Source organism: Lycorma delicatula, chromosome 1 (assembly GCF_047948215.1).
Source record: "Lycorma delicatula isolate Av1 chromosome 1, ASM4794821v1, whole genome shotgun sequence".
Lineage (NCBI taxonomy): Eukaryota > Metazoa > Arthropoda > Insecta > Hemiptera > Fulgoridae > Lycorma > Lycorma delicatula.
Window position 1 is genome coordinate 235468756 of NC_134455.1, and position 25922 is coordinate 235494677.

General features: G+C 36.8%; 1 protein-coding gene across 1 annotated transcript in view; it reads left to right on the forward strand.

The window, feature by feature from the left end:
• Positions 1-25922, forward strand: part of TpnC25D (Troponin C at 25D) — a 60467-nt gene that overhangs the window by 26715 nt on the left and 7830 nt on the right. Inside the window, exons 4-5 of the mRNA XM_075374374.1 lie at positions 16134-16253; positions 24192-24323. Coding sequence (XP_075230489.1) covers positions 16134-16253; positions 24192-24323 — 252 coding nt within the window. The remainder of the gene's footprint in view (positions 1-16133; positions 16254-24191; positions 24324-25922) is intronic.

Sequence of the window (25922 nt, forward strand, 5' to 3'; positions counted from 1 at the left end):
TTGAAATTGATTTGTGTCAGTTTAATTTTTACGTATCGTTACTGTATGTTTATCTATTTCATAAGATTCAAGTCTTTTAAGATATAGCCCCGTTTACTATAAGACTACCTAATTAGATATAATCTGAATCAGCAGGAATAGTCGGCCCCAATATGAGAGCAATTGCAACAATCAGTGAAGAGGTCAGAACGTTTACTAAAAGAATTTTGAAGTAAGCTTTAACAAATTTTATTATAAGAGTTTCTTCGATTTGTGTTTGTAAAATTAAAATTTTTTAATTAGTTTCATTGCCAATCTTCTAGCAGACAAATTTCAATTCCGCAACAAACAGCCCATTTTTGTACCGTTTTTTGCGGTAGCAGAAGGAGAATGAGGAGGTAGCAGTGTTACCTCACGGCGTGTTCTTATGACCAGCTGTTGAGTGAGGTTCAGGTTCAAGTGAATGAGTTGGCTAAGTTGGTGGCGGCCAACCAAAATACTAAGCTGGAAATCAAGGAGTGCTCCCTGCGGCTTACAGAACTTATGAAGCGCAGGGAGGAGCTTAGGAAACTAGGGTATCCATTTGGTGTAGATAAGAGGTGTGGTGTTACGAAGGTGGCTATGCAAACGGTCCGCGCGCGCAATTAAGTTCTTGTGCAGCTTGAGGAGGGTGTATTGGAGGAGAGTACACCCGATTTAGTGCTGAAGAAGTGGTCACCTGACTATTTTGTGAAGTGTAAAGAAGGGGAGGGTTTAATTTTTGACGTGAAGGAGAAGGATATCGTAGTATTGTATGATATTGATAAGGACGTGCGGACTGATTATGTCAAGTGGCTGATGGATTAGGAGGCTGGTGGCCAGAATAAGTTACGTGCCGGGCAGGGTGTTGCTGACAGGGTCGTAATGGAGAAGATTTTGGGCGAGATTGAGGAGGATGTCTGGGGGCAGGCGAATTTTATTGTAGTTGACTCATCAAAGGGTGAGAAGAGAGCGGTGGAAGAGTTGTACAGAGCTCAGAAAATGCTGGAGGAGCTTAAGGTAATAGTAGCGTATGGTGTTAGATCTGGTAGTATGGATTTGGCGTATAAAAAGCTTACGGAGTACCTGGCTCGAAGAGTGCAGAGAGATGTGGTTATTCGCCTGGAGGCCAAGAAGTTTGATGAAAGGGGCAAGTACCTGGAGTGGAAGGTGCTAGTTCAATTGTATTGAGAGAGGAGGGCACTTTGTTTGCTGATCTAGTGAAGAAAGTGAAGCAGGATGTCAAAAAGGAGGAGATTGGAGACATCGTTTCCATAAGGAAAGGGGTGATGAGTCTGTTTAAATCAAGTTGAAGCCCCTAGGCAGGATATAGAAGGAGTACGGCAGTACATGAAGAAAAAATTAGCTGATGTGAGTGTTAGTTTACGAAATGAAAGGTTGGTTTATCTCCACGCTTTTAAAATATTGAGGAGGATGTTACGGAGGAAGATCTGGTGGGTACTATAAGGGAGGAGGATGTGAAGTTGAAGATTGCGGCTGGACGGAAAGAATTTGGTAATACCACTGTTGCGAAGCCAACGGTGTTGGCCAGGAGCATATAGTCGATAAAGGTAGGATAAAGGTGGGATGGGTGTCCTGTAGGGGGTCCATCAGGAAGGAGGAGATGTACTGCTTTAAGTGTTTGGAGGTGAGCATATGGCCTGAAGGTGTACTGGCACGGATCGGTCGACGAGATTTTTTAATTGTGGAGGTGATGGCCATAATGCTGTAGGTTGTTAAGAGAAGCCGAGGCGTCTGAAATGCGGAGGGTTTGGGTACCGAATGGGAAGTGGTAGGTGTTTGCTACGTGATAGTTAGATTTTTGCAGGTAAATGTAAATCGAAATATGGAGGCACATGACTTGATCATCGAGATTGCTACCAGGAGGAGGGTGGAAGTGTTGCTGATTTCGGAACTGAACCTACGTGTGGGGAAGGGGGTAGGTTGGTATACGTATGAGGCAAAAAATACAGCTTTATTTAGACTCCAAAGTGCTATAACGGTGCTGTCCTACAGGTCGGGCTCAGGTTTTGTTTCGGTGGAGTTGTGTGATATGGTCGTGTTTAGCGCATATATATCGCCGAATTCCGGGTTGGAGGTTTTTGATAGTTCGTTAAGTGCGTTGTATCATACGGCTAGGATGTAAAAAAGAGCATTTTGCTGACCGGCGATTTTAACGCTAAAATGTGTCGTGGGGGGCTGGGTTACTGACCAGCGAGGTAGATATGGTGGAGGAGATGGTGAGGTGGGGCTCATCTATTTGAATGATGGGGTGGCTACAACCCTTCCATGAGAAAATGGAATTTCGTACATCGATGTGATATTTGGCTCTAGGGCGCTGGTACAGGCGGCGAGGACCTGGGAGGTTCTGAGGGAAGAAACGTGTAGCGACCATGAAGCAGTTTTCTTCGAGATTTGTGGAAGGCAGCGGAGAGTGAAAGTCGCCCTAAGTTGATAATGAGTGTGGTAGGGCTCGAAAGAGTGAAGGTAAAGCTCCTGGAGGGGCTGGAGCATATCGAAGAATTGTCTGCGGGACACTTGACAAATTTGTTATCGGAGTCATTCGAAGAATCATTGGCTAACAGTGGATCAGTGCGGAAGGCGGTCTATTGGTTGACTGAGGGTGTGGCGCATGCGAGGTCGAAGTGTATGGCAGTCCGACTTCGGGTGCAGAGAGCCAGTAGGAGGGGCGACCCCCGCCTACAATAGGGCTTATATAGCTTCAGTATTAGCTTATAAAACTAATTTAAAGAGGAAGAGAAGTGAATATCTATCTATCAGCTATCTTTGAGAGAAAGCTGGCTAATACAAATTTTTACTTACTTTTTTTCATTAACTTCATGTTTTTATATAACAAGATGGTGGTGGGACTAATAACACACTAAATAATACAAATTTTCTCTCTCTTTCTCTCGTGGCGTGAGTTATGCGGCCAGTTGAATGAGGACACCTGGGGCAGTGCTTTTAAAATTAAAATGGAAAGGTTTGGAAGGGCACTGCCCCAACTGTCGAAGGATTTGCTCGTGGGATGTGTGGGAGCGCTTTTCCCTGATATTAGGAGTTTGGTAGATGTTAGTGAGTTGGTAGCGGAGGAGATGCCTCCGATTACTTTAGAGGAATTAGGGAGGGTTGTGGGCCGCTTGGGCAGTAAGAAAAGTCGGTGCCTGGATGGGGTGCTGGACGAGGCGGTTAGTGTAGCGGTAAGAGTTACCCCTAACTAGATACTGGCGGCCTTTAATAAAGTGCAACCGAAGGGTTAGATGCCGGTGGAGTGGAGGGTGGCTAAGTTGGTGCTGGGAAAAGCGATGTGGACGCGAAAGGGTATAGGCCGTTATGTCTCCAGAGCTGCGTTGGTGAGCTGTTTGAGCGACTTCTTGTGGAGAGGCTGACTGTTGTGGTGGAGTGTGTGAGGGGCTTAGCGAGCACCAGATTGGCTTCCGCAAGGGCCATACCACGACGGTGGCTGAACGAGTTATTACCCTGGTAGATCGGGCGGCTCAGTTGACATGGAGGAGAAGGTCCATTCTGGTGGTGGTGTTGTTGGACGTGCAGAATGCTTTAAACACACTGCCACTCAGATCGATTGTGAAGGAGCTGGTGAAGAGAGGGATAACTCCACATATAGTTAGTTAGACTTGTACAGAGCTATCTAGAGAATAGAGAATAGGGAATATGTGGTGGGTGTTGCTGATGGTGAGCAGCTAAGTTTTCCTACGCATTGTGGGTTCCGTAGGGTTTGGTCCTTGAACCGTTCCAGTGAAACTTCACATATGATCGAGTGTTGAGGTTGCGACACCCCAGGGACAGGTAGTCGGCGTTTCGCCGACTACCTGTCCCTGGTGGTGACAGGCAGATCAGAGGAAGAAGTTGTAACCAGAGGTACTATTCTTCAACCATGGTTGAAGAATTGTTGGAGGGGAAATGGCTCAATTTGGCTGCGGGGAAAACACGACTAGTGGTGATGGTTGGCAAGCAGAGGTTGCGGCCCATAAAGTTAGTTGTGAAAGGGTTCGAGATCGAGCCAGTGCTCAAAGCAAAGTGTCTGGGTGTCTGACACGACAGTAAGCGGTCGTTTCAGCCTCACATGGTTTGCAAGGCTCGTGGGACTGCAGCGGCGGTCTGTCGAGTTATGTGTAGAGTTGGTGGGCCTCGTACTTTGAAGAGGAGGATTTTAGCTTCGGTGGCCAGCTCCGTCATTCTTTATGCGGTGCCAGTTTGTAGACGTGCATTGCAGATCGGCATTGCGATTAGGCGTCTAGTGGGCCTTAAGAGGACTTTGGGGATAGAGGTTTCCTGTGCTTACAGGACTGTGTACAGGACGTCTGTGTCTACTGATGCAGTGCTGGTCATACTTTACTTCCGCCTTTTGAGTTGTTAACTGAGGAGGCGGCGGATAGAGTAGATTGGATACTGAAGAGTGAGGCACGTAGTAAGCTGGTAGAGAATTGTCAGAGGATGTGGTCAGCTGCTGGCACGGGGAAGTGGACAAGAAAATTATCTCCGTTCTGAAGCCATGGCTAGGCAGGAGACATGGGGAGGTGTCTTTTGAGCTTATCCTGTTCCTCTCTGTTCATGGGAGTTTTAACAAATATCTGAATGATAAGAAGCGTAGGAGATCAGATATACGCATCTATTATGATAATCCTGACACGGTTGAGCATACGATTTTTTAATGTTCACGCTGGGAGGTTGAGAGGAGGGAAGTGGCGGAGCAATTGGAGCGGTTATACCGGAATACATTATTGCTGCGATGCTTCATAGTCGACGTAACTGGGAAATTGTCAGCCGTATGGTGACGAAGATTATGAGGAAGAAGATGTTGGAGGAAGTCGAGGACTGACCCCCTCGTCGGGAGTTAGAGTTGGGATGGACGCACAGACCCGTTCAGGAGGGGTGGGATCCTAAGCTATCCCACTTCTGATGATTGAAAGGAGACTCTTGCGGTCTGTTAGGATGTGGTCTGTTTTGAAAAAAAAACCTGTTTTGGAGACCCCTTCGGGTGATTCCGAATGTAAGAGGTATGGAAAAGACTGAGTCCCGTCACACAGAGCTGTCACGTACGACAGAGTCGAGAAGCTGGCATGACTGCTGTGACGGGTTAGAGGCAACTAGCACCCCCATGTCTGTGTTGACCGACGTCGTGGGTCCGGCCTTGGGGTGAAGGGAAATAGATAAAAAAATAAAAAAAAATAAAAAAGTATACGAATTAAGCTGTACGTAAAGCTGCAGGATGCTGGTTTGAAATAGTTGAATGAAATAGATTCGAGAATGTAATTTATATGGCATTTAAAGTTGACACTATAGCAATTTTTTAGTCATGAAAAACTAAAGGTATCTTAAAAGAAGATATTATTTTTATTTATTTTCTTTCATCTCACGTAATTAATTAGATTTCAGTATAATTGGATTGTTAATATGAACTCATATTTAAAAAAATTAAATAAGTTATTAATCAGTTTAAGTAGCTGCAAAAAGAGATATTTCGTTAAAATTCTATTATATATTATTAATACTTTTTTGTGTGCTTGGTTAATTTTTACGTATTTATAAACTGACTGAAAATACTGTCTTAAAAGAAAGTTTTCCACTCCATCTAACACTAGTAAGTTTTGTTTTTTCCAACTTTCCGTAAAATCTGTAACTTTCCCCCATTTATGGCTTATTTATTTTCTACAGTTTTCTATTTTATTGTAGATCATTGGTTTCGGTATTATTCTCTTTAGCATAAAGGTTGTGAGTGGTATCTACACTTAAAGCATTTACGTTGGTAGTAGTGTATTATATATTGTAGAATTATTGGGGTCTGATCTTAAGATGGAATTACAGCCCCGACATGAGGTATTCAAATGTATTTACGACGCTAGTTGTATTTGTTTCTGCAGAGAGATACTCTTAGAAAGAGTAAAACAATCGCTTTCTGTTTTCTCTCAGTGTATACGATTAATTATATATATATTTTTTTTTCTTTGAATTTTTATGGGCGTCGACTGCTAAGGTCATTAGCCCGCGTCATAATCTTTAGAAGAAACTACTATCACCATCTGGATCGTCATATGTAAGGGTGTAAAGGGCCCTTACATTTTATTTAAAAGCACAAACTACACAAAACATTTAAGACATAAAGACGAGGACAATCACAAACACTTATGGGACCCAATATTAAAATTTGAGATAGGTTCCCAAAAGACCATTAAATTAAAATTAAAATTAAAACTTATCATACCACATCTTTCTTTCTTCTACGAGTCTCATTTATAGTTTGTTTAAGCACCCTCGGGGCGACCAGAACCGCCGTTGAGCAGTATATCAGTCACGCCAGGGTGCCGTGGCAGTTGAATCCTTCTTACAAACAGGCTATAGATATGCACAGCGTACACCCACAGCCTCGCGCCCTCAATCCACCCTTGAGGGTCCCCCATGTCATCATCGGACACACCCCGACTCACTGCTCTTGAATGCAGGTGAGCCAAAATGGCCTAGGCAAGAGGGCTGCCTCCCGTCACTATACGAGCCACGTTTCGAGACTACCTCATATATATATGCATGCATTTAAAATTAAAATTAAAACTTAGCAATACCAGTTTTTCTTTATCTATATATATATATATATATATAAACTACCGCTTAGAGTTTCTTTTGTCGCAGCTTTAAACATTCATTTTATAGACTTTTAAGAAGTCCACTGGCGTGTAAAAATGCAACTATATTTTCTTCGTTTCCATTATCCAGATCAGCACTAATATTATTTCTAAGACGGAACCTCTTTCTGAAGTCCTCATATATGGTACACTCTTCTATTAGATGCTTGATTGTCAGTGTTTTATTACAAACACCGCACATTGGTCTCACTTCGCCGGTTAACGTATATAAATTTGTTAATCGCGTGTGACCGATTCTAAGTCTGGTCACCGCTACTTGTTCACGGCGAGTCAACTTAAAGTCGCTTTTCCATTTATAAGGAGAAGTTTTAACTGAGTTTAGTTTTGTATTTAAACTCCTCCATTCAGCGTTCCACTTGCTTCTTACTATGTTTGTTAGACGGTTTTTAATATCTGCCACTCTTACAGGAAATGCATCCAAATCATCACAGACTGTTGCCTTTCTGGCAGCTTCGTCTGCGATTTCATTACCTGTAATACCAGCATGCCCCGGAGTCCATACAAATACGCATCGCTGTCCTCGTTGTTTTAGTACGTATAAAATGGACAGGATGTTTGCAATTAGGACATCCTTAATGTTCTTGTTCCGAATTGCGACGAGTGCACTTAATGAATCGGAACATATTAGCACTCTCTCTTCGCAATAGTGTTCAGTGTAGCGAAGAGCTTGCTGAATTGCAGTGAGTTCTGCCGTGTAGACACTGGCCACAACTGGCAGTCTCCAAAAGTGGGCTTCTTCATTTACATATATCGAGCATCCAACACCATGTTCGGTTTTAGAACCGTCAGTATAAATTCTAATATGTTCTTCGTAATTACTGACGGTTGCCAAAAATTCCTGCTGGATGATCACTGCTGGTTTCTTTTTTGTTTCTCCTTGAGAGAGATCTAAACTTGTATTAACCGCTGGCAAGAGCCATGGCGGTATTTCTCTAGTAGAAATCGCTAGTGTCTCTTGTGTAGCAATTTCATATTTTCTTCTTAATTCGTGATACTTACTTCCGGCTGGTCTGGAATAGGTAGCACGATGTTCATATACTGCAGCCATAGGATGATTCATAAACAATTTATTATTTATATGAGCAGGGAAAGCCCATACATTTTCTGCATATCTTAACAAAAGGATCTCTCTTCTATAATGTAGTGGCATTATTCCGGCTTCAGACATCAGACTAGCCGCCGGACTTGTGCGGAAAGCGCCTGTTGCATATCTTATTCCGCTATTATGTACTACGTCTAACTTTCTTAAGTGCGACTTTCTAGCGGATGAATATACAATACATCCGTAGTCTAGTTTAGATTGAACCAATGCTTTATACAATCTCAATAATGTCTCTTTGTCTGAGCCCCAATTTAAGTTCGATAAACATTTTATAATGTTTAGGGCTCTTTTGCATCTATCACTCAAGTCCTGTATATGTAATCCCCATGTAAGGGATTTATCCAATACTAATCCTAAATATCTTACATTGTCTTTATATTGTATTGGATTATCATCAATTGTCAACGCGGGACTTTGATGAGGAATTCTCTTCCTACAAAAGTGTACACAGCACGTTTTTTCTGGTGAGAATTGGAAAACGTTATTCTTTGCAACTTCATTTAGAGCATTGATCGCTCGTTGCAATTTGTACCTCACCATAGCAGTCTTGTTGCTGGCATACACAATTGCCAGATCATCAACATAGACGCTTTTGCTGATTTCTGCTGGAATGGCTAATATCAATTTATTGATGGAAATGGTAAACAAGGTACCACTCAACGGCGAACCTTGTGGTGTGCCATTTTCCAAATTTCTTACAGATGAATATTCGCTACTGACTCGTACTTGGAAAGTACGGTCATTCATATAGTTGCTGAGCAGTATAGGCAGATTGCCACGAATGCCCCATTCATGTATCTGGAGCATTATACCATGACGCCAGGTCGTATCGAAAGCCTTCTGAAGATCAAAGAAGACTCCGACACAATGTTTCCTTTTAATGAAGCTGTTATATGTAACGTCCTCTAAGCTGATCATTTGATCAGTGGTAGAATGGTATTGCCGAAAACCTGCTTGATACGGTGATATCAGGTTTTCTTTTTCCAAAACCCAGACGAGTCGATTATTAATCATTTTTTCCGATATTTTCCCCATAGCACACGTCAAAGAAATAGGACGATAGCTATTGGGGTCTGTTAAATTTTTATTTTTCTTTGGTACTGAAACAACATGAGCTTTTTTCCACTGCTGTGGGTACGTTTCATCCCGCCATATTTTATTATAAAGTTCTAATAATCTACGCTTTGCAGTGGTATTCAGCTGCCTGATCATATTCTAGTGGATTTCATCCGGACCAGCAGCTGTGTTACCTGATTTTTCAACGCTTTCGCGAATTCTTCCATTTTAAAGGGTACATTATATGAGTAATTATACTCAGTTCTGAAGTTTAGTAGACCTTCAAGTTGTTCTTTTTTAGTGCGAAAATCTTCTTCGTAGTTGGCCGTTCTGCTGGCCTTTTCGAAGTGATTGGGTAACAGCTCTGCAATTTCATATGGAGTGTCTTTTATTCCATCTTCATCTTGAAGGCTAGTTATGGGAGCAAAATCATTGCGCCCACAAATCGCCTTCACTTTCCTCCAAACATTTTATGCAGTAGTAGTTTTGTCAATGGATGACACGTATTGCTGCCAGGATCGTTTTTTCGAATCTATCATTAGACGTTTTGCATACGCCCTGTATTTCTTAAAGGCAACAAGATTTTCTATACTAGGACGCTTCTTAAAGGCGTTATACGCCCTTTTCTTTCTTTTTATAGCTTCACTTATTTCATAGTTCCACCATGGAACGGGTTTTTTCGTAAGTTTCCCAGATGTTTTGGGAATATATCTTGATGCCGACTCAATTATTGCATTTGTTATGGCGTCGACATCGTCTCCGATAACTCCAGTTGTTTCTGGGAGTATCGTTCTCGCTGTGAAGTTCGTCCAGTCTGCCTTTTCAAATACCCATCTTTTAGGGATGGGATATATTGTTCTTGTAACATCAGTTACAATTTGCACCGGGAAATGATCGCTTCCATGCAGATCGTCTATGACATGGAAGCTGTACCTCGGTGCTATCGATCCGCTTATAAGTGCAAGATCTATACAGGACGTCGATCCATCTCTGGCATTGAAAAAGGTTCCTGATCCGTCGTTTAAAATAATAAGTTCTGAATTCATCAGGAACCCTTACAGTTCTCTTCCACGGGGATCTACTCGATCCGATCCCCAAAGAGAATTATGAGCGTTAAAGTCACCCACCAGTAGGACAGGTGGGGGAAGCTCGGAAATTAGTCCTGCTATGTCATCCTTATTCCAATCAAAATTCGGCAAGTGTATGCTGCAAACAGTGATCTGAAGCGGACGCTTCATTCTAACGGCGACCGCTTGTAGGTTTGTGTTTAGAACAACCGCTTCGGTCGTAGCTCTAGTCGATGTTAATATAGCTACTCCATCTCTAACTCTTACATTTGGCGGTTGATCTCGCCGAAATATATCAAATCCTTTTAATTTAAAATTTTCATTTCGGCGGAAATACGTTTCTTGCAGACATATACACATCGGGTCTACGTCATGTACCAAACGTTGGAGCTCATGGATGCTTGAAAAACATCCATTGATGTTCCATTGTACAATCGACTCGCTAATTTTTAATTAAATTATGTCCTAGGTTTTCCTTTCGGCCATCCTTTTTTTCTTTTCTTCTCCATATTGCGAACGGCATCATGTTCGCGGAGAAAGTCGTCGCCGGTGTAGCTTCCGGTCTCCGAATCGGAGACCACCGAAGCCGCCGGCGATGACGGGCATGGATCGGCGCCGGTTTCAGGCGCCGATTGAGAGGCGGCAACCTGGCCGCTCCCCAACACGGGGGGCGCACCGGTCACCGCCTGTGGGAGCGGGGACACTCGCCCCCCTGTGTGATTTTTTGTGGTCTCTGAGGCTTAGAGGCCACTTTAGTTGCAGGAGGCTTGGGAGCCTCCATAACAGTCTCTGTAGGTATTATCGTTTTCTTGTCATCATGAATCTCACTAAGATGGACTTGGCATTCTGCTTTGGCGTCCGTTTTCTTCATAGCAAGAGCAGCTTTCGCTGTTTTATCTTCGGGAGGAGGCTGTACTAATATCTTTGGCTTTATTGGATCTTTAATATTGAAAGATTTCATTTTAATGTCAATAATTCTTTCAATCATGTTAGCCAAGGTCGGAGCAAGTTTACTGATGAGCTGACTTTCATCTACAGCAATTGGAGCAGGAGCAGGAACAGTAGCCACAGCTTGAGCATAAGATGTTGCTCTGGGTTTGCGGGCGTTAACAATCTTTTTGGCTTCGATGTAGCTGACTTTCTGCAGAGTTTTAACTTCCTGCACAGCTACTTCTTCTTTGTAGACAGGACAATGCCTGGATCTACAAGAATGCTGTCCCTTGCAATTGATGCATGTAGGGGGCTCTTTACACGGCTCTCCCTCATGCACCTCTTCGCCGCACACGCATATTTGCGTTCTCTCACATTTGATGGCGGTGTGGCCAAAACGTTGGCACTTGAAGCATCGCATTGGTTGCGGGATAAATGCCCGCACATCCAGTCGATGTATCCCCGCTCTAATCTTCTCCGGCAAGGTAGGCCGGTTAAATGTGAGAACATGAGAGGCTGAAGGTAGGACGTCGCCATTCCTCCTCATGTTCAATCGGCGACACTCTATGACTCCCTGCGTTGACAACTCCTCAACAATTTCTTGCTCCGTGCAATTTGGAAGATCCTGACAGACGACCACACTTCTTGAGGCGTTGAGCGTACCGTGGGGATCGACATGTACAGCCAGTTCTCCAATCTTTTTAAGCCCTAAAATCTTTTGAGACTGGACATCATTTACAGTCTTAACATGAAGTCCCATGAAGGTCTTCCTTATTTCTTTTACAGGGCCACCAGCGCATTTGGTTATCTCCCGAGCGATGAGAAAAGGACACACCTTCGAAAAATTTCCATCCTCCTTGGTAATAACCAAATATTTAGGTTTCGGTGCATTATTGCACTTGAAAAAAGCTTTTTGTAAGGTTTTTCTAGCCTCATTCTCTATCCTTTTAGATTCCGCACTTTTTCTCCGTTTTGCCTCAGGCGAAACGGCTGGTTCTAAACGAGGGTGTTTGCGTGAACCCTCTGCCACGTTTAATTGTTCAGTTTGCATGAACCATAAATCCCTTCTGTAGTAAGGCTAGCCGCCGGGGTACACCCCCACTCCAGGGCTACCAACCCTGGAGGTCCGTTCCGGTACTCCGGTGGAACCGGCATATGTCCTGGCAGAGAGCGGATGCGCAGTCTCTGCACTGACTCCAGGCCCTTACACACCGAGGCTTTCAGGGCTCCCATGCTCCGAACAACATGGGCACCTTAACTACATGCTTGCTATCGCGGGGGGCATGTGGACAACGAAAGGTCTCCGTTACACCTGCAAATAACTTCGACCGTGGCCGCCACATCGCCAGCTCTAAGTTCATTCCTAATTCATAAATTGTTCATATCCTGCAGGTAGCCGAAAAATCCAATCCATGAGGGGACCTGAAGGTGGAAACAGGTCAAAAGAAATGCATATCCGAGAAATTTACTCGGAGCCCCGTTAGCCAGCTATATGTATTGTACATAAGTACGGCTTTTACCGCCCTGGACGTGGAACGTAGATGTTGTGTTCCGGACGTGGGGATTACCTACCTCAGGGCAATTATATATTAATCATCAATATAAACCTCAGACTATAAACATTATTGCTTAAATCGAATTATTATTTGTCGCACAAAATCAAATTATTTTACTGACATAATTTTTTTTTTTTTTATTTACATGAATTTACTACTAATAAATAGTGGGTCTACAATACAATAGTATACGTATCTATTTCTTGTACAACAGCTTTAAAACACTGCGAAAATAAACTCTCTACATAGAAAAAAATATAAATCAAATTATAAAGAATAGAAATAATATTTTGTTTCTGAAATAACAATAAATATTACATAATAAATAGATTAAAAATAGCATAATACGAAGTCATAACATACAAAAAAATGTAGTGGTTGGGTCACAAAAAAATTATTGTCTTCAGAATCATATAAAAACGTTTTGTGCACAAAACTGCTAGTTTGATATTTAACTTGCCACTTTGCAATCCGTATTTACGCGTACTTCCTTGTAAAGAATTCTTTAAGAACACATTCTCAATTGATCTTCCATTAATTCTTTCAGTGCGATTTCTAAATAAAAAAAAAAAAAAATAACTGACTTAAAGAGAATAATACAAAAAATATATAAAAAGCAATTAAATCTTTGAGAGTAAACATCATGAGTATAACAGATTAAAAGGCAGTAATAAAGGATATCTCTCTTTCGGATAACTTGAAAAGTTATTAAATCAGCTTTAACAACTACTACAAAGATAAATGTTATTTGATCTTGTAAAACAAAATTGAACGTTGAACATTATGCATGAGTTCAATTCTTGAAGCTGGTATAATTCTGTAGATTTGAAAATTATATTTATATTTATGCAACTTATGATATGTTTGAAAATAAATTTTATTTTTAAACTTAATCTTTAAAAGAGTTTTCACATAATTTATATTGTTATGTTTAATTACAAACGTATAAGTTTATGATATGAACAATATTTCTCCATTTTCTTTTTCTAAAAGTAGTTTTTCAATCTATTTCAAAAATAAAATGTGACTAAGTATTTATATAAAATGTTCAGTGATAAACAATAAAATCATTGGTCAAATAATAAAAAAATATAAAATAATTACTAAAGATACAGGCACAAAAATAACACAACTGAACACTTGTAAATAGTTAAACAGACTAAAATAAAATACACAAAGTTATTCAGGGTTATCTGACACTGGTAATTTGCAAAGCTTATTGATTGATCTCTTAAAGACACCTTGATAATTATGTTATGTCACAACACGAACAGTTTTGTCAGAACCAGGATGAGTCTCTTTGACTACAGCTAACTTCCATCGCAAAGGTGGTAAATTATCTTCTTTGACGACTACGACATCACCGACTTTGAGGTTGGATTGTTCAGTTGCCCACTTTGGCGTTGTTGAAGGGAGTTCAGGTAATCAGCTGACCATTTCTGCCATATTTGTTGAGTCATTTGCTGGCCTCGTTGCCATCGGTTCAACCTGTTAACAGCTAAGTCAGTAAAGTCAGGATCAGGAATTGTTTTCGTATAAGGAAATGTCCTGGCAAGATTTTTTTGTTTTATTTGGGCTTGAAACATATCTGTTGCTCATTTGCCTTCACTGGCTCCCTCATCCGTATCAGTCATTTTGTGTTATTATAAAAATAAAAGAGTTAATCAAGATTAAATTTTTGTAAAGGACGTGTTTCAAAGGACGTGCTGAAAGAAATAACATGAAGGAAAAACTATCTAGATTATAGTATTAGGCTTGAATTACGAAATGATACGTGGGGCATAGGATACAAGTCAATAACTGGGCAATTAAGGTCAAAATATTGACAGAGATAAACATATATTAACAGTATAAGTATTATTGTTTTAGATAGTCAGTTAGCCTACCACATTGGAATCCAAGACATCTAGCGATGATGAAGATATATATTTTACTTACGAATTCCAGTCAGCATTAATTGTTAGCATACGAATCATTACAAAGGCAGCGCCGATTAATTAAACATACATTTTCACATTTCGGTTTTATTCTTATGAGTAAGTAGACTCGTATACATTTGATTGCTTCTGACGCCATGATGATTTAACAATGTTGCATTACACTTAAAATTATAAATTTAGCTGATTCACTATGTAATAGAATCCAAATATCCTGCGTGTAGGATCAAGTTATATTTCGTTTATGTTAAGTGGACTGCAAATAAAACAAATACTGATTCGAATTAACGATTGTGTATTACATGTTCATTATTTATTTTAATTTGTATTACATTGTTGAAAAATATATATAATTTAATATATGTGCATGTCTACTGTATGATGTTAAATTTTGACTGAACAATATCAGTCTTCAAATGATAGATCGTGACTAGACGAGTAGACGAGACGACACACGAAAATAAACTGGACTGTCAGATTCTAGTGATGAGTCGGCTTATATAGTGTAGATGAAGCCAAGTAAATCGCCAGGAGCTGTGTGCGGTACGGATCCAAGTGAACTTCCAGGAGCTAGTGAATCATACGGAGCCGAGTGAATCGTCAGAAGCTGTGTTTCAACATACTGCCCGCCATAATTTAACACATCTTACGATAATATAATAAGATTAAATCCAGCAAGCTTGGTCACTAGGTCGTATCGTATGGTTGCCTCTTACGCACTAACAATTAATGAATAAAAACACATGTTTAATAAAATACAGACACCAATGCTGCCTGTACAAGCGGGAAGAATTTTTGTTTCACTTTTTGTGGCCAAACGGCAACAAACAAGTTTTTTTCTATCAACCAAATTAGAGATATAATACATTATGTATTACATAATGTACAGTTAAATCTGTTTACTTTTCACTCTCAATGTTACTTACCTTTAGTTTTCGTGTACGAACTCTTACATTAACAAAATTTCTGGTATAACTTTATAAAAACAATTTTAAAGATTATAAAATTAATGTTATGCTATTTTGTTATAAAACACATTATTTCACATCGTTATTCTGAGTGATTAAATGGTAAGAAATCCTGTTATAAAATAATAGAGTTTATCATCGCTTAGCTTCTAGCTTTATCTTCAATCGTGTATTTTTGTTACATATTATAACATTTCCCTGCTGGGAAAAGGATTTGCTGCTTCCTTCGATTTTCTGCGGTAAAGATTTTGTTAACAATTTCTCAGTTTTCCCTGTTCATCACGATTTGTGTTTCAGTTTCGTAATTTCTATGTCGTTTATAGAAAATATAGTTTAATAAAAAAACGTCCTTTGTCCAATTTTATATTACTAATTCAAATTTCTTGATTCTAAAAATAAAGTGTATTTAATTGCTTATTATTATTAATTTGTAATGTATGAAATAATATTTAATTACTTTTAAATTGATATTATTTGTAATTTTATTTATCTTATATTTTTATCGTCTTTATTTTCACCTGTAAATTAATTTTATTTCAGCATTACAATGCAGTTATATTCTTTTCAGAAACTGAAGGTTATGTAGTAAAAGTAATTAATAAAGCACAGGTTATAAATAAGATAAATGATCAAATATTTGTAATTTATTAAAATTATATTGAATTAATATTATAATTATTATTATTATTGTTATTATTATTATTATTATTATATTACTATTTTATTTTGCTACTAGTATGATTTACAATGAAATTAGTAATTTAATTATCTAAATAGATAATTGTTTAGCTTTTTTCATCTGAAAAGCAAATGAGGTAATATCTCGCAGAAGTGTCAACTCATTCCTGAAATATTTTACAGGTACCGGAAGAGTGAACTTTGATGGTTTCTGTCGTATTGCTGCCCACTTCCTTGAAGAAGACGATGCAGAAGCTATGCAAGAAGAGCTTAAAGAAGCTTTTAGGCTCTACGACAGAGAAGGTAAATTATGTACTTATCTGCATCATCATTATTTCCAGCCTATACATGTTTATCAGTATCATCATTATTGCTTGTCCTCGAAAACAATCTTGGCCTCTCTGAATCATGTGTATTCATGTTTTTAGTGATTTTACATATATCCAATTAAGCATATATATATATATATATATGTGTGTGTGTGTGTGTGTGTGTGTGTGTGTGTGTGTGTGTGTGTGTGTGTGTGTGTGTGTGTGTGTGTAAATTTGATTTTATATATATATAATCACATTTTATGTTGATCACTCATATTTTTAAATCTTATGATTTTTTAATTAAACGTAAAATATTCTATTTTTTACAACGTATTCAATAGTCTTTCCTTGTACAAGTTAAATGTGTATGAATGCTATATGTTTTTGTTTGTACTGCATTAATCTTACTGAATATTTTCCATCTGTTATTTAATTTATTATTCTTAAGCATGTATAATAACTAGGAACTCTTTTTTCATTAATTTAATTTGGTCAAACGTGTGATATTTTATATTTTCATGCAGTTATAAAACTGTTACTGCAAATAAGAAAAAAATTATTACGATAATGAATGAATTAGTTAAATTACCAAATGCATTTTATTTCCTGGTCACATTTTTCTAGTAATGTTACATAATTTCGTATTTTCCTGAATTTTTAGGGGAAAAAGACTTTTCGCATTTACTCAAAATAAAATTAGTTAATCTGGTAAAACATATTTTGTTTTATTTTTTTCTTTTCTTTGTGATAACTTTTGTGCAACTCCAGAAAAATTAGCGTATTACATACTCAGAATTTAGAGGTTTAAATAAAACTTCAATTCCACCTGAATAATCGAATAAGTTGTAAAAATTCTGCGTATAAATTTTTTTTATTGAATTTAAAATACTATAAATTTTTTTTAAAATTGATTTTTGAAATTAATGAATGAATGCTATTATACTGTAATAACTGGTATTTTATTTTGATGTATTTCTGAAATAAAAATAAAATATCAGTTACAAAATATTTTTATAGAATAATTATATTAATGCTAGTAGAAATAGCAATACTGAATATATCAATTTAGATATGACATGATTATATAAAATATCCTGCTGCATGTGTCTATAAACAGACATAGAAATAGAAATTAAAAAAATAAATAGAAACTACTCGTGCAGTAAATATTAACTTGGTATTCTTTAAATTAATTATTAAGAAAAATTATTTAGAACATTTATCCATTCATTAGCCCAGATATATTTGGTTTAGAAGACGGGATAACATCTATCTTATTTTTCGTCGTGCATACCAATAAGTCTGTTCTTCAAAATTATTGAAAATAATTTTTAAAAATCCGTATTCAATTTGCTTTTCTCGAGAAACATGGTACCACTTCGTAAATTCATGCAGATAAGCAACGTTGCGTTTGAAAATCGAACACCACTGTTGTGCTACGTTCTCTAACGTATGTCATGCCTTCGGTACGGCCTAACACGTTAATCTTAATTAACTCAAGAGTATACTACCCCATGTCTTTTATATCATTTTGATCATATGTATAACTCGGTATTTACAAGTAAAATATGACGATTTCCTAACTAATCTGTTTATACTGATGTTATCTGTATAAACTGAAGTGATGTTATTAACTCAGGTGTGCTTCAGAGAAGCATTCTCGTCTTGTATATCATGATCACAGTTGACCTTGCTTCTCCTCGAGCAATGCTGCTATTTTCTGAAATAACCCCCCCACCCACAACCTCTTAATAACTCAGCACCTAGCTTCGGTGACTCAACTCTTGCAAACGTTTTTAAATTCACTGGAAAGGTTTTACCTTTCCAGTGGTTTGAGGGTTATCGCAGCATATCGAGCAGTCTCCCATTAGGCGGCAGAGGTGCTGGTGGGCCTCCCGCCGATAGATTTAATGATTAGGCAACGGAGATGGACCAAGGAGCTGGAGCATTTGCCATCAGACGAAAAGAAAAGAAGAATAAAAGAGATCACCTAGAAAACATTCAAGATTTGGCAGGATCGGTGGGACAGGAGAACTAAAGGGAGGTTGACCCACCGACTCATAAGGGATATTTGGAGCTGTTGTCGGGGACCTTATGGCTCTCTGAGCTATTCCAGCTGAGCCATAAGGAGCTGAGAGAGTTCCTTGCGAGCCACGATGGTTACCGGTCGTATTTTCATCGTTTCGGGCTGGACCAATCAGACCTATGCCCCCAGTGCGATGAATAGGAGACCCCTCTCCATGAATTTTATGAGTGTATAATATTCGATGTGGAGTGCACAGAAATGCTGCGCACACTGCACCGAACAGATATGTTCAGACCTGAGGAGACACTAGAAGTAATAACTAAGGGAGAGAAGCAATGGAGGGTTGTCGAGGATTATGTTAAAAGCATGATGGTAAAGTTTCGTGGAAGGAGACATAGAGGGCGCCGAATTAAATAGATCTGCGGCTCAGTGCCTCGGGGGTCCCTGCAAGCGAGTGGGGTTCGCCTTGGCGCGGTGAGGCCGTGGACACTCTGCTTCCGGTGCCTGAGGGTGTCCTTTCTTCTTCAAAGCAACGACGGATGGCCGCTTTGGGTAAGTATGCAAGTTATGTGCATGTCTATAGGCGAGTGCATATGTGTGCGTGTGCGGTCAGTGTGTGTTTGGTTATTAAGCGTCCCTGAGAGTGCCTTTTGGGCTTGATCTATTATCTCTCGTTTAGTCCTTATGCGATGTGCTGAGTCTGTGTTTGGTATGGTTTGTTGTTGAGTGTATACGTGCGTGTGGTATTTGTGTGCGAGGTATCTGTGTGCCTGTCCGGTATGTTACCACATGGAATGGTATCGTGTTTATAATCTGATGCTTTTTGTTGTGTTTTGTGTGATGCGCACGTGATGGTTGGATTTTTATATTTGCTTGTGGTGACCGATTGTGAGTTTGGGCGTTTACTCCCTCCTGAAAAAAATGATCTATTAGAGCTTTCCAGGATGGGGGGTTGCCAGGGGTGGAGATTTAGTCGGTAGTGCGCAGGAACACATACGCAATTAATAACATCTTGCGGAACCTATTAGCTAGCCCGACACTTCTTCGGCGCTCGTAAATGGAAGTTCCTCCTCCTCAAAACAAAAAAGATATTCTATACCCATAAATGGTGAAGCTCATTCGTGGAAACTGCCAGACATAAGCAGTGTTTACAAGGCAGAACTAACTGTTATACAGCAAGCTCTTCGCTGCACAGTAAATTTCTGCAAAGAGAGAGTGCTTACATGTTTCGACTCTTTAAGCCCACTAACTGCTATTTGGAAAAAAACAATGTGAAAGTCCTTACCGCAAACATCCTATTCATTTTGTATGTATTAAATCGAATGGGATAGCGATGTGTATTTGTATGGATTCCCGGACATGTTGGTATCTCAGGAAAAGAAATCGCAGACGAAGCTGCCAGAATGACAAGAATTTGTGAAAGTATGGATAATCCCTACCTACGTTAAAAATCGTCTAACACGTGAAGACGAATGAATCAGAAACACGTGAAGTAAACAATGGAGAAGACTAAATACGAAATTAAATCTAATTAAAATTACTTCAAATATTAAAACTAGTGACGTCAATATTATAAACGTTTTATAGCTAGCTATCTTCCTTCATATTTTATAAAAATACAAAATATAATCCAGCTTCACCAGTACACTTAAAAAATGCAATATGCAACTCACTTTGAAAAATTATCTTAATTTTTGCATTGCTAAAGAGAATTCTTATACAAATTAAAAGATTAGTGGAAAAACTATCCTAATGTCTTTTAGTCACTTTATCAAACAGTTCCTTAATTATTTAACAATTATCCCTTAAATTATTTAAATGTCATTAGAACTATTGTTCAATTTGTATTGCTATCTCGGAACTAAATAGTACGTTTTGTCTGTCTAAAACAAGAAAATTCCGAAAACAAAAAAGAAACTATAAAAGATTATGGAGAGCTATAAATTTCTAATCGATGTGCATTTCACCCATCGAATTCATGGAAACACCTTTCTAATTAATCATTTGTATATAAAATTACATGTACGGAGTTTCTGTTTTTAATTTAATTTAATATGAAATACTGATTAAAAATATAATGTAGTTAAAAAAAAGAAAACACATCAGATTAAAAATCTGGTGTAGTTAACAGTTATGCACCTATCTTTAATTTGGTATAATTAATTTGCCTTGAAGAAATGATTCTTAAATCAAAGCAGTTTGCAGAAAGAGAATAATAAAATAGCTTTAAATTTGCCTTCAAAATAACAATTGATAGTCATCATATACAGTCCATTCACGCGCACAAGCGGCATGTTTGTGCGCGAGGCCGCTTGTGCTAACATAACACAATACATACATACAGTGTTAGGGAAACGGAAAGCGAGAGAGAGGGAGTGAGTGAGAAATAAGGATACATAAATACGTGGGCGCAAATATATTTTCTAGGAAAAACCGTTAAACGTTAAGTTGCAAATTAATTATGTACATAAATAATCATGAAACAGCATGACCTTTCTTTTATTTAAACTGACCCAAAATATACAGATTAATTAAAAATGATTTAAATCTTACATTTTACCGCCAATTTCTCTCCATCTAACATTATTCGATTTTGCTAACAATTACATGTTTCGCCTGAAATAACAGTTAACTAAAAAAATAATATATCATATTTAACAATTATTTTACTAATTAAGATTTACTTTACTTTATCCAAGATTTATAAATACCTTTAAATCCTAATTTTGATCCAACATGTAGTTTGTGTGTACCTACCGAGTACATTTTAAAATGTAAGAATTTCTAAAGTTGTAAATTTAATCCAGCTTCTCAGGTGAATTCCATATGTCTCTATTCTCCAGAAACTTTCTAATTTATGTTTTCTCGTGTCTATATGTAAATGTGTTTGCGCGCGCGCGTGTGATTTTGCATAAAATGTTTAATTACTTTGCATCTTCTGACTATTTTTTTGGCCATGTTTCTTAGTATAGTTTCTGAAGTCCACAGAACTATCATAATTGAACAGATTCTTTGAAAGATCTAGTGATATATTACTAAAATAAATAGTTTATGAGATGTATATTAACCTAAGATTTTACATAAACATGACAGAATCTTAAGAACTGAGCTTTATATGTTTCAGGGTTTTAGAGAAATTCAATTTCTAACACCTAGTTCTAAAAAATAACTACTTTAAATAATTACTGAAAAAGAAATACTGACCTATTTTAATCATCAAAAAATATACTACTAAAGAATTGAGCCTTTAATCTAAGAAAAATAAATTTTTTTCTTACTTAATAGAATAATTTTTTGGACGCGTTATTATTATAATGGAGTTGTTTTATTTCAGTTAGTGCTTTAATGATATTTCATTAAAGCACTAAACTGATAATACAAAGTATCTGGAAACTGATAATACGTACGAAGAATTTATCGATTAAAATATGTTCAAAAATGTTCTGTAATAATTTCCGCTATACGAGAAAAATGGGTTTATAATTAGTGTCATTATTAATGATCTCCAATAATTTTTGAATATTTAGAAGAAGAAAAAATTAAATTTTATTTCGGATGGTTAATAACGTTCTTTAACTACATAATATAACTGTATGTTATTTCAAATTTTTCTTACATTAATCCTGTATTTGTCGAATGTTTTGTATACTCATTCAGGAAGAATGATACAGTGAAGTGCATTTTATATGCTAGACTGAAACGAACAACAATATCACTAAGTTTTCTTTTTAATTCTGTAAACAAGAGGCAATGAAAATTGTTTCTTGTTATACCCTATAGTGTGTAGAAAGTAAATAGAGAAACTTGAATATTGTCGTTATGTACCCGAAGAACAATTTAGAAGATCTCTAAGATTCACATCGCGTAATCATCTCTCTTGCTTCTTCACTGAAAATAACTTTCTTTTATATCTAGAGATACGAGAAAGAATAAGAAATTTCACCCTCTTGTTTTATTTACTTAACGCACAGATGAATACAGCATTACTTATTACCTCTTGTACTTCATGAAACGAGCTTTCAAACTTTTATTAAAAAAAAAATCTTGATTTCTAAGCACGAGAAGTAAGTGATCTTTACTGGATCATAATATAAAATTAAATAAAACATTATCTCTTATAGTAGTTTAATTTTTGAGTAAAATAGATCAACAAAGTAAAAGAAAGCAAAAAGGAGGGGCACATACAAAATATACAGTAATGCTTCTAGCAGTAATGCGTGCTGTTAAAATATCTATCACATAAAAGTTTAGATTGGATTGAAAGTAGATCAGTTACAGTCAGTTTTAAATCTCTAATATTACTTTCGTAATATTTATTTTATTATACAGAATTCTTCATTATAACTTCCAATAAATAACTTAATTAACATACTAAAAAAGAATTAATTCAAATTAAAATTCAGAAATTAACCTCATAGAAATGTGATCAACCAAAATTGATTTAATGAATAATAACAGCCGAATATAATCTTGCAGAAATCTCATATACAAGAAACAGACTAAACATTTCAAAATAAACTTGAGAGCGGTAGGAAACGAGCACATTCCTTAACAAAAAATAAATTATGGTAAGTTTAGGAAGCTAAAGTAAGCTTTAGGAAGCTATTATTTTGTGGTTTAAATGCAGAAATAAAATATTCAGTTTTCTTTTATTTATTGTTTCATCAACGATTAGAGTCATTAGCAACTTAAATTAACAAGAGATTGTTTACAAGACTTATTCAAATTTTATTTTATTGTAAAAAAGAAAAATGTTTGGGAATAAAGTAGATTGGTAGGACATATACTTACTTATATTGTCCTTAAATTTTAAACATTCATAGAGGGGGATTTTGCGCACTTAATACAACGTTTTTAAGGATATAAGATTTATAAGAGGAAATGTTTCTTATCAACACCAATTAAACACAGATGTTTTTATACATTTTTTCTGAAGTTAAAGATATCTTAAGAAGCGGCAATTGTTTTTCGCAAACAGGACGTAAATCCAAAAAGCGTCAGTTTGCTTAGCAATACTGGATTGATGGAATTAATAATTAAAGATAAATAAACCAATTACAGTTTTTTTTTTTTTTTTTTGTATCTGATGTCAGAAACAAACATTACTGAATAATTACGAGGCTGAATGAGAAAAAATGAGATCAAAATATTAAAGAATCTTCTCAAAGCAGTAGAAACATCTGTTCCATGGAAAGAGAGAGAGAGAGATATACGGAGATGAATGAGCTAATTATTAAAAAAACTTAGTAAGAAAACATGAGGCTGTGTGATAAACACAGTGAATAAGTGGGTAAACTGAATAGATAGAAAGAAAACGAGTGAGGGAGGCTAGAGTGATTGCTTTGGCAAAAAAGGGATCAAAGCACTATCTGCCAAGGCTGCCAGAATATTGACCTGTTAAATTTTAAATTAATAATTAAAATGCTTAACACTGGATTTGAATAATTATAATCATTAAAATCGAGTTAAACGATTAGTCGAATCTTTTGTTTTCGACACAATGAATGAACAACCTGATAATTATAACGCATACGATAATCTGCCAAACTCTAATCTTACTTAGAGCCTATTTATTGGTAGCAAATAAAAGCAAAAATTAATAATAAAATGAAATAAAAATAATTATTTTATTGCAGCTTCATTGATAACTTAAAAATTCTTAATTGTACAAGAACTATAAACGAATTATACCTAACAGATTAACTATTTAATTGAATGTATCTGTATTATTTAATATTGGTATTTTAAAGATGTCTAATGGCCTGAAAATTCGATGCCAATTTAACTACATATAAAAATATTTCATTGTCGGTCAGAAAGAAACCACGCGTCATAATGTCTGCTCTGATAGTTGATATGAGACAGATTAAATATACGATAATTGAAAATAATTTTTTTCAGGTAACGGTTACATTACTACCGGAACACTGCGAGAGATTTTGGCTGCCCTGGACGATAAACTAACATCTGATGACTTAGATGGAATAATAGCTGAAATTGACACAGATGGTTCTGGTACTGTTGACTTTGACGGTAAGTAAATTAAGGGTTATTTAATCATTATTGTTTTGAAACAGTTTTTTGTTGAAATTATTATTTTTACAATTTCTTCCTGAATAAGTTAATTATTCAGTAAGTTAATACATAATTTTTCAATAGAGTTTCTGGCTTTATCTTTTTATCGTTGTAAGAATTTGATGAAATTTGCTCAAGAATCAAGAAAACCTACTGATACGTTGATTACTTTGACTTAGATCTACTTTCAAAGGTAAAACTGAAAAAAATGAAATTAACTAAATAAATATTTAAATTGTAATAAAGTGAAAGTATGAAATTACATGCTTAATTTTACTGTATTACAATTAACTAATTGTAACTAATTCGCAATCATTGTTTGTCATTAAATAAAGTTTAGTTCACTGTATCTAATATAAAAAAGTGAGATCATTAAAATAAATCTAAAAATAACTTATTTTTCAAACATAGGACTTAGTCATAGCATTAAAGAATAGGGAATGGATATGGCCTACGTATTCTAAAAATCCGTGTCTCCAGTACCCTCTCTTATAACAAAAAATTATTGGAAACCTCTTCTATAATTAAATTTTTTTCAAAATTAGAATAACTCGAGTTTATGACTACCATCGCAAAACGGCTTAATTAGTTGCAATAACCTGCATTCTGGGTATACCATTCATTAAGTGTCTGAACATTATTGTAGTCATTTGAATAAATTTTGATGGTGACTTGGGTTCACCTTTCAAAAGAACCAAGGCTTTCGCATGTAAGAAATGCAAAAAATTCAACGAGGACTCCCACACAGACCTTCAGTTTACCTCCGCACCATAAAACCTCGCCGTAATGTTAGGTCAATTTTACCCCACCTTGAAATTCTCAGATGATATGGCCTCTTACTTCCCCCTCCACAAGAGCCGTACAATCAAAAGCTAATTCAGCTGAACAATTCCTGCCGATCAGATTCATCATATGATTACCCAAATTCTTTCATAATTAGAAAAACACCGTCTTGTTTTAACACAACGTGAGCAATCACTGTAGAGATAAAAGAAGATATTTCTCTCAAGTCCAGCGTGAAGGAAAACATTTCTTACGTCAATTGCTCCTTTAGTTTTTTAATAGTTTCTGGCATATTTCATAGAGTTAACTGTAAACTATTTTTTAACGTAGTGACTGGCAACACAAATTTGCCTCAAAAGGAGGATATTTTAGGTACATATGTTTTCGTTTTAACTTTTACAATTTATAGGAATTGCATGAATTTTAAGTAAGGCTTAAAATAATTCTGCATACATAAAAGTATGCAACACGGCAGGGTATGAGACAATGCCTTTCAATAAAGCTGTTTTGTTCACCATCGTGAGGTAGCCCACAGACCGATCCCTCAATCTTGAAAAACAATTCACTTTCATTTTGTAATATCATGACAGTGATTGTAGGTACCAAGATTACTTGAAAAAAGGAGTCATTAAGAAACATTATTACGTAAACTTATTTGTCGTTAATCAGTAAGCGTTAATGGATTCTAATACTGAAGATCCTTTACAGTTAATGAGAAAAATCCAACGAAAACTTAATTTTTCAGTAACATTTCTTAGCGTGTATTTTTCTTAG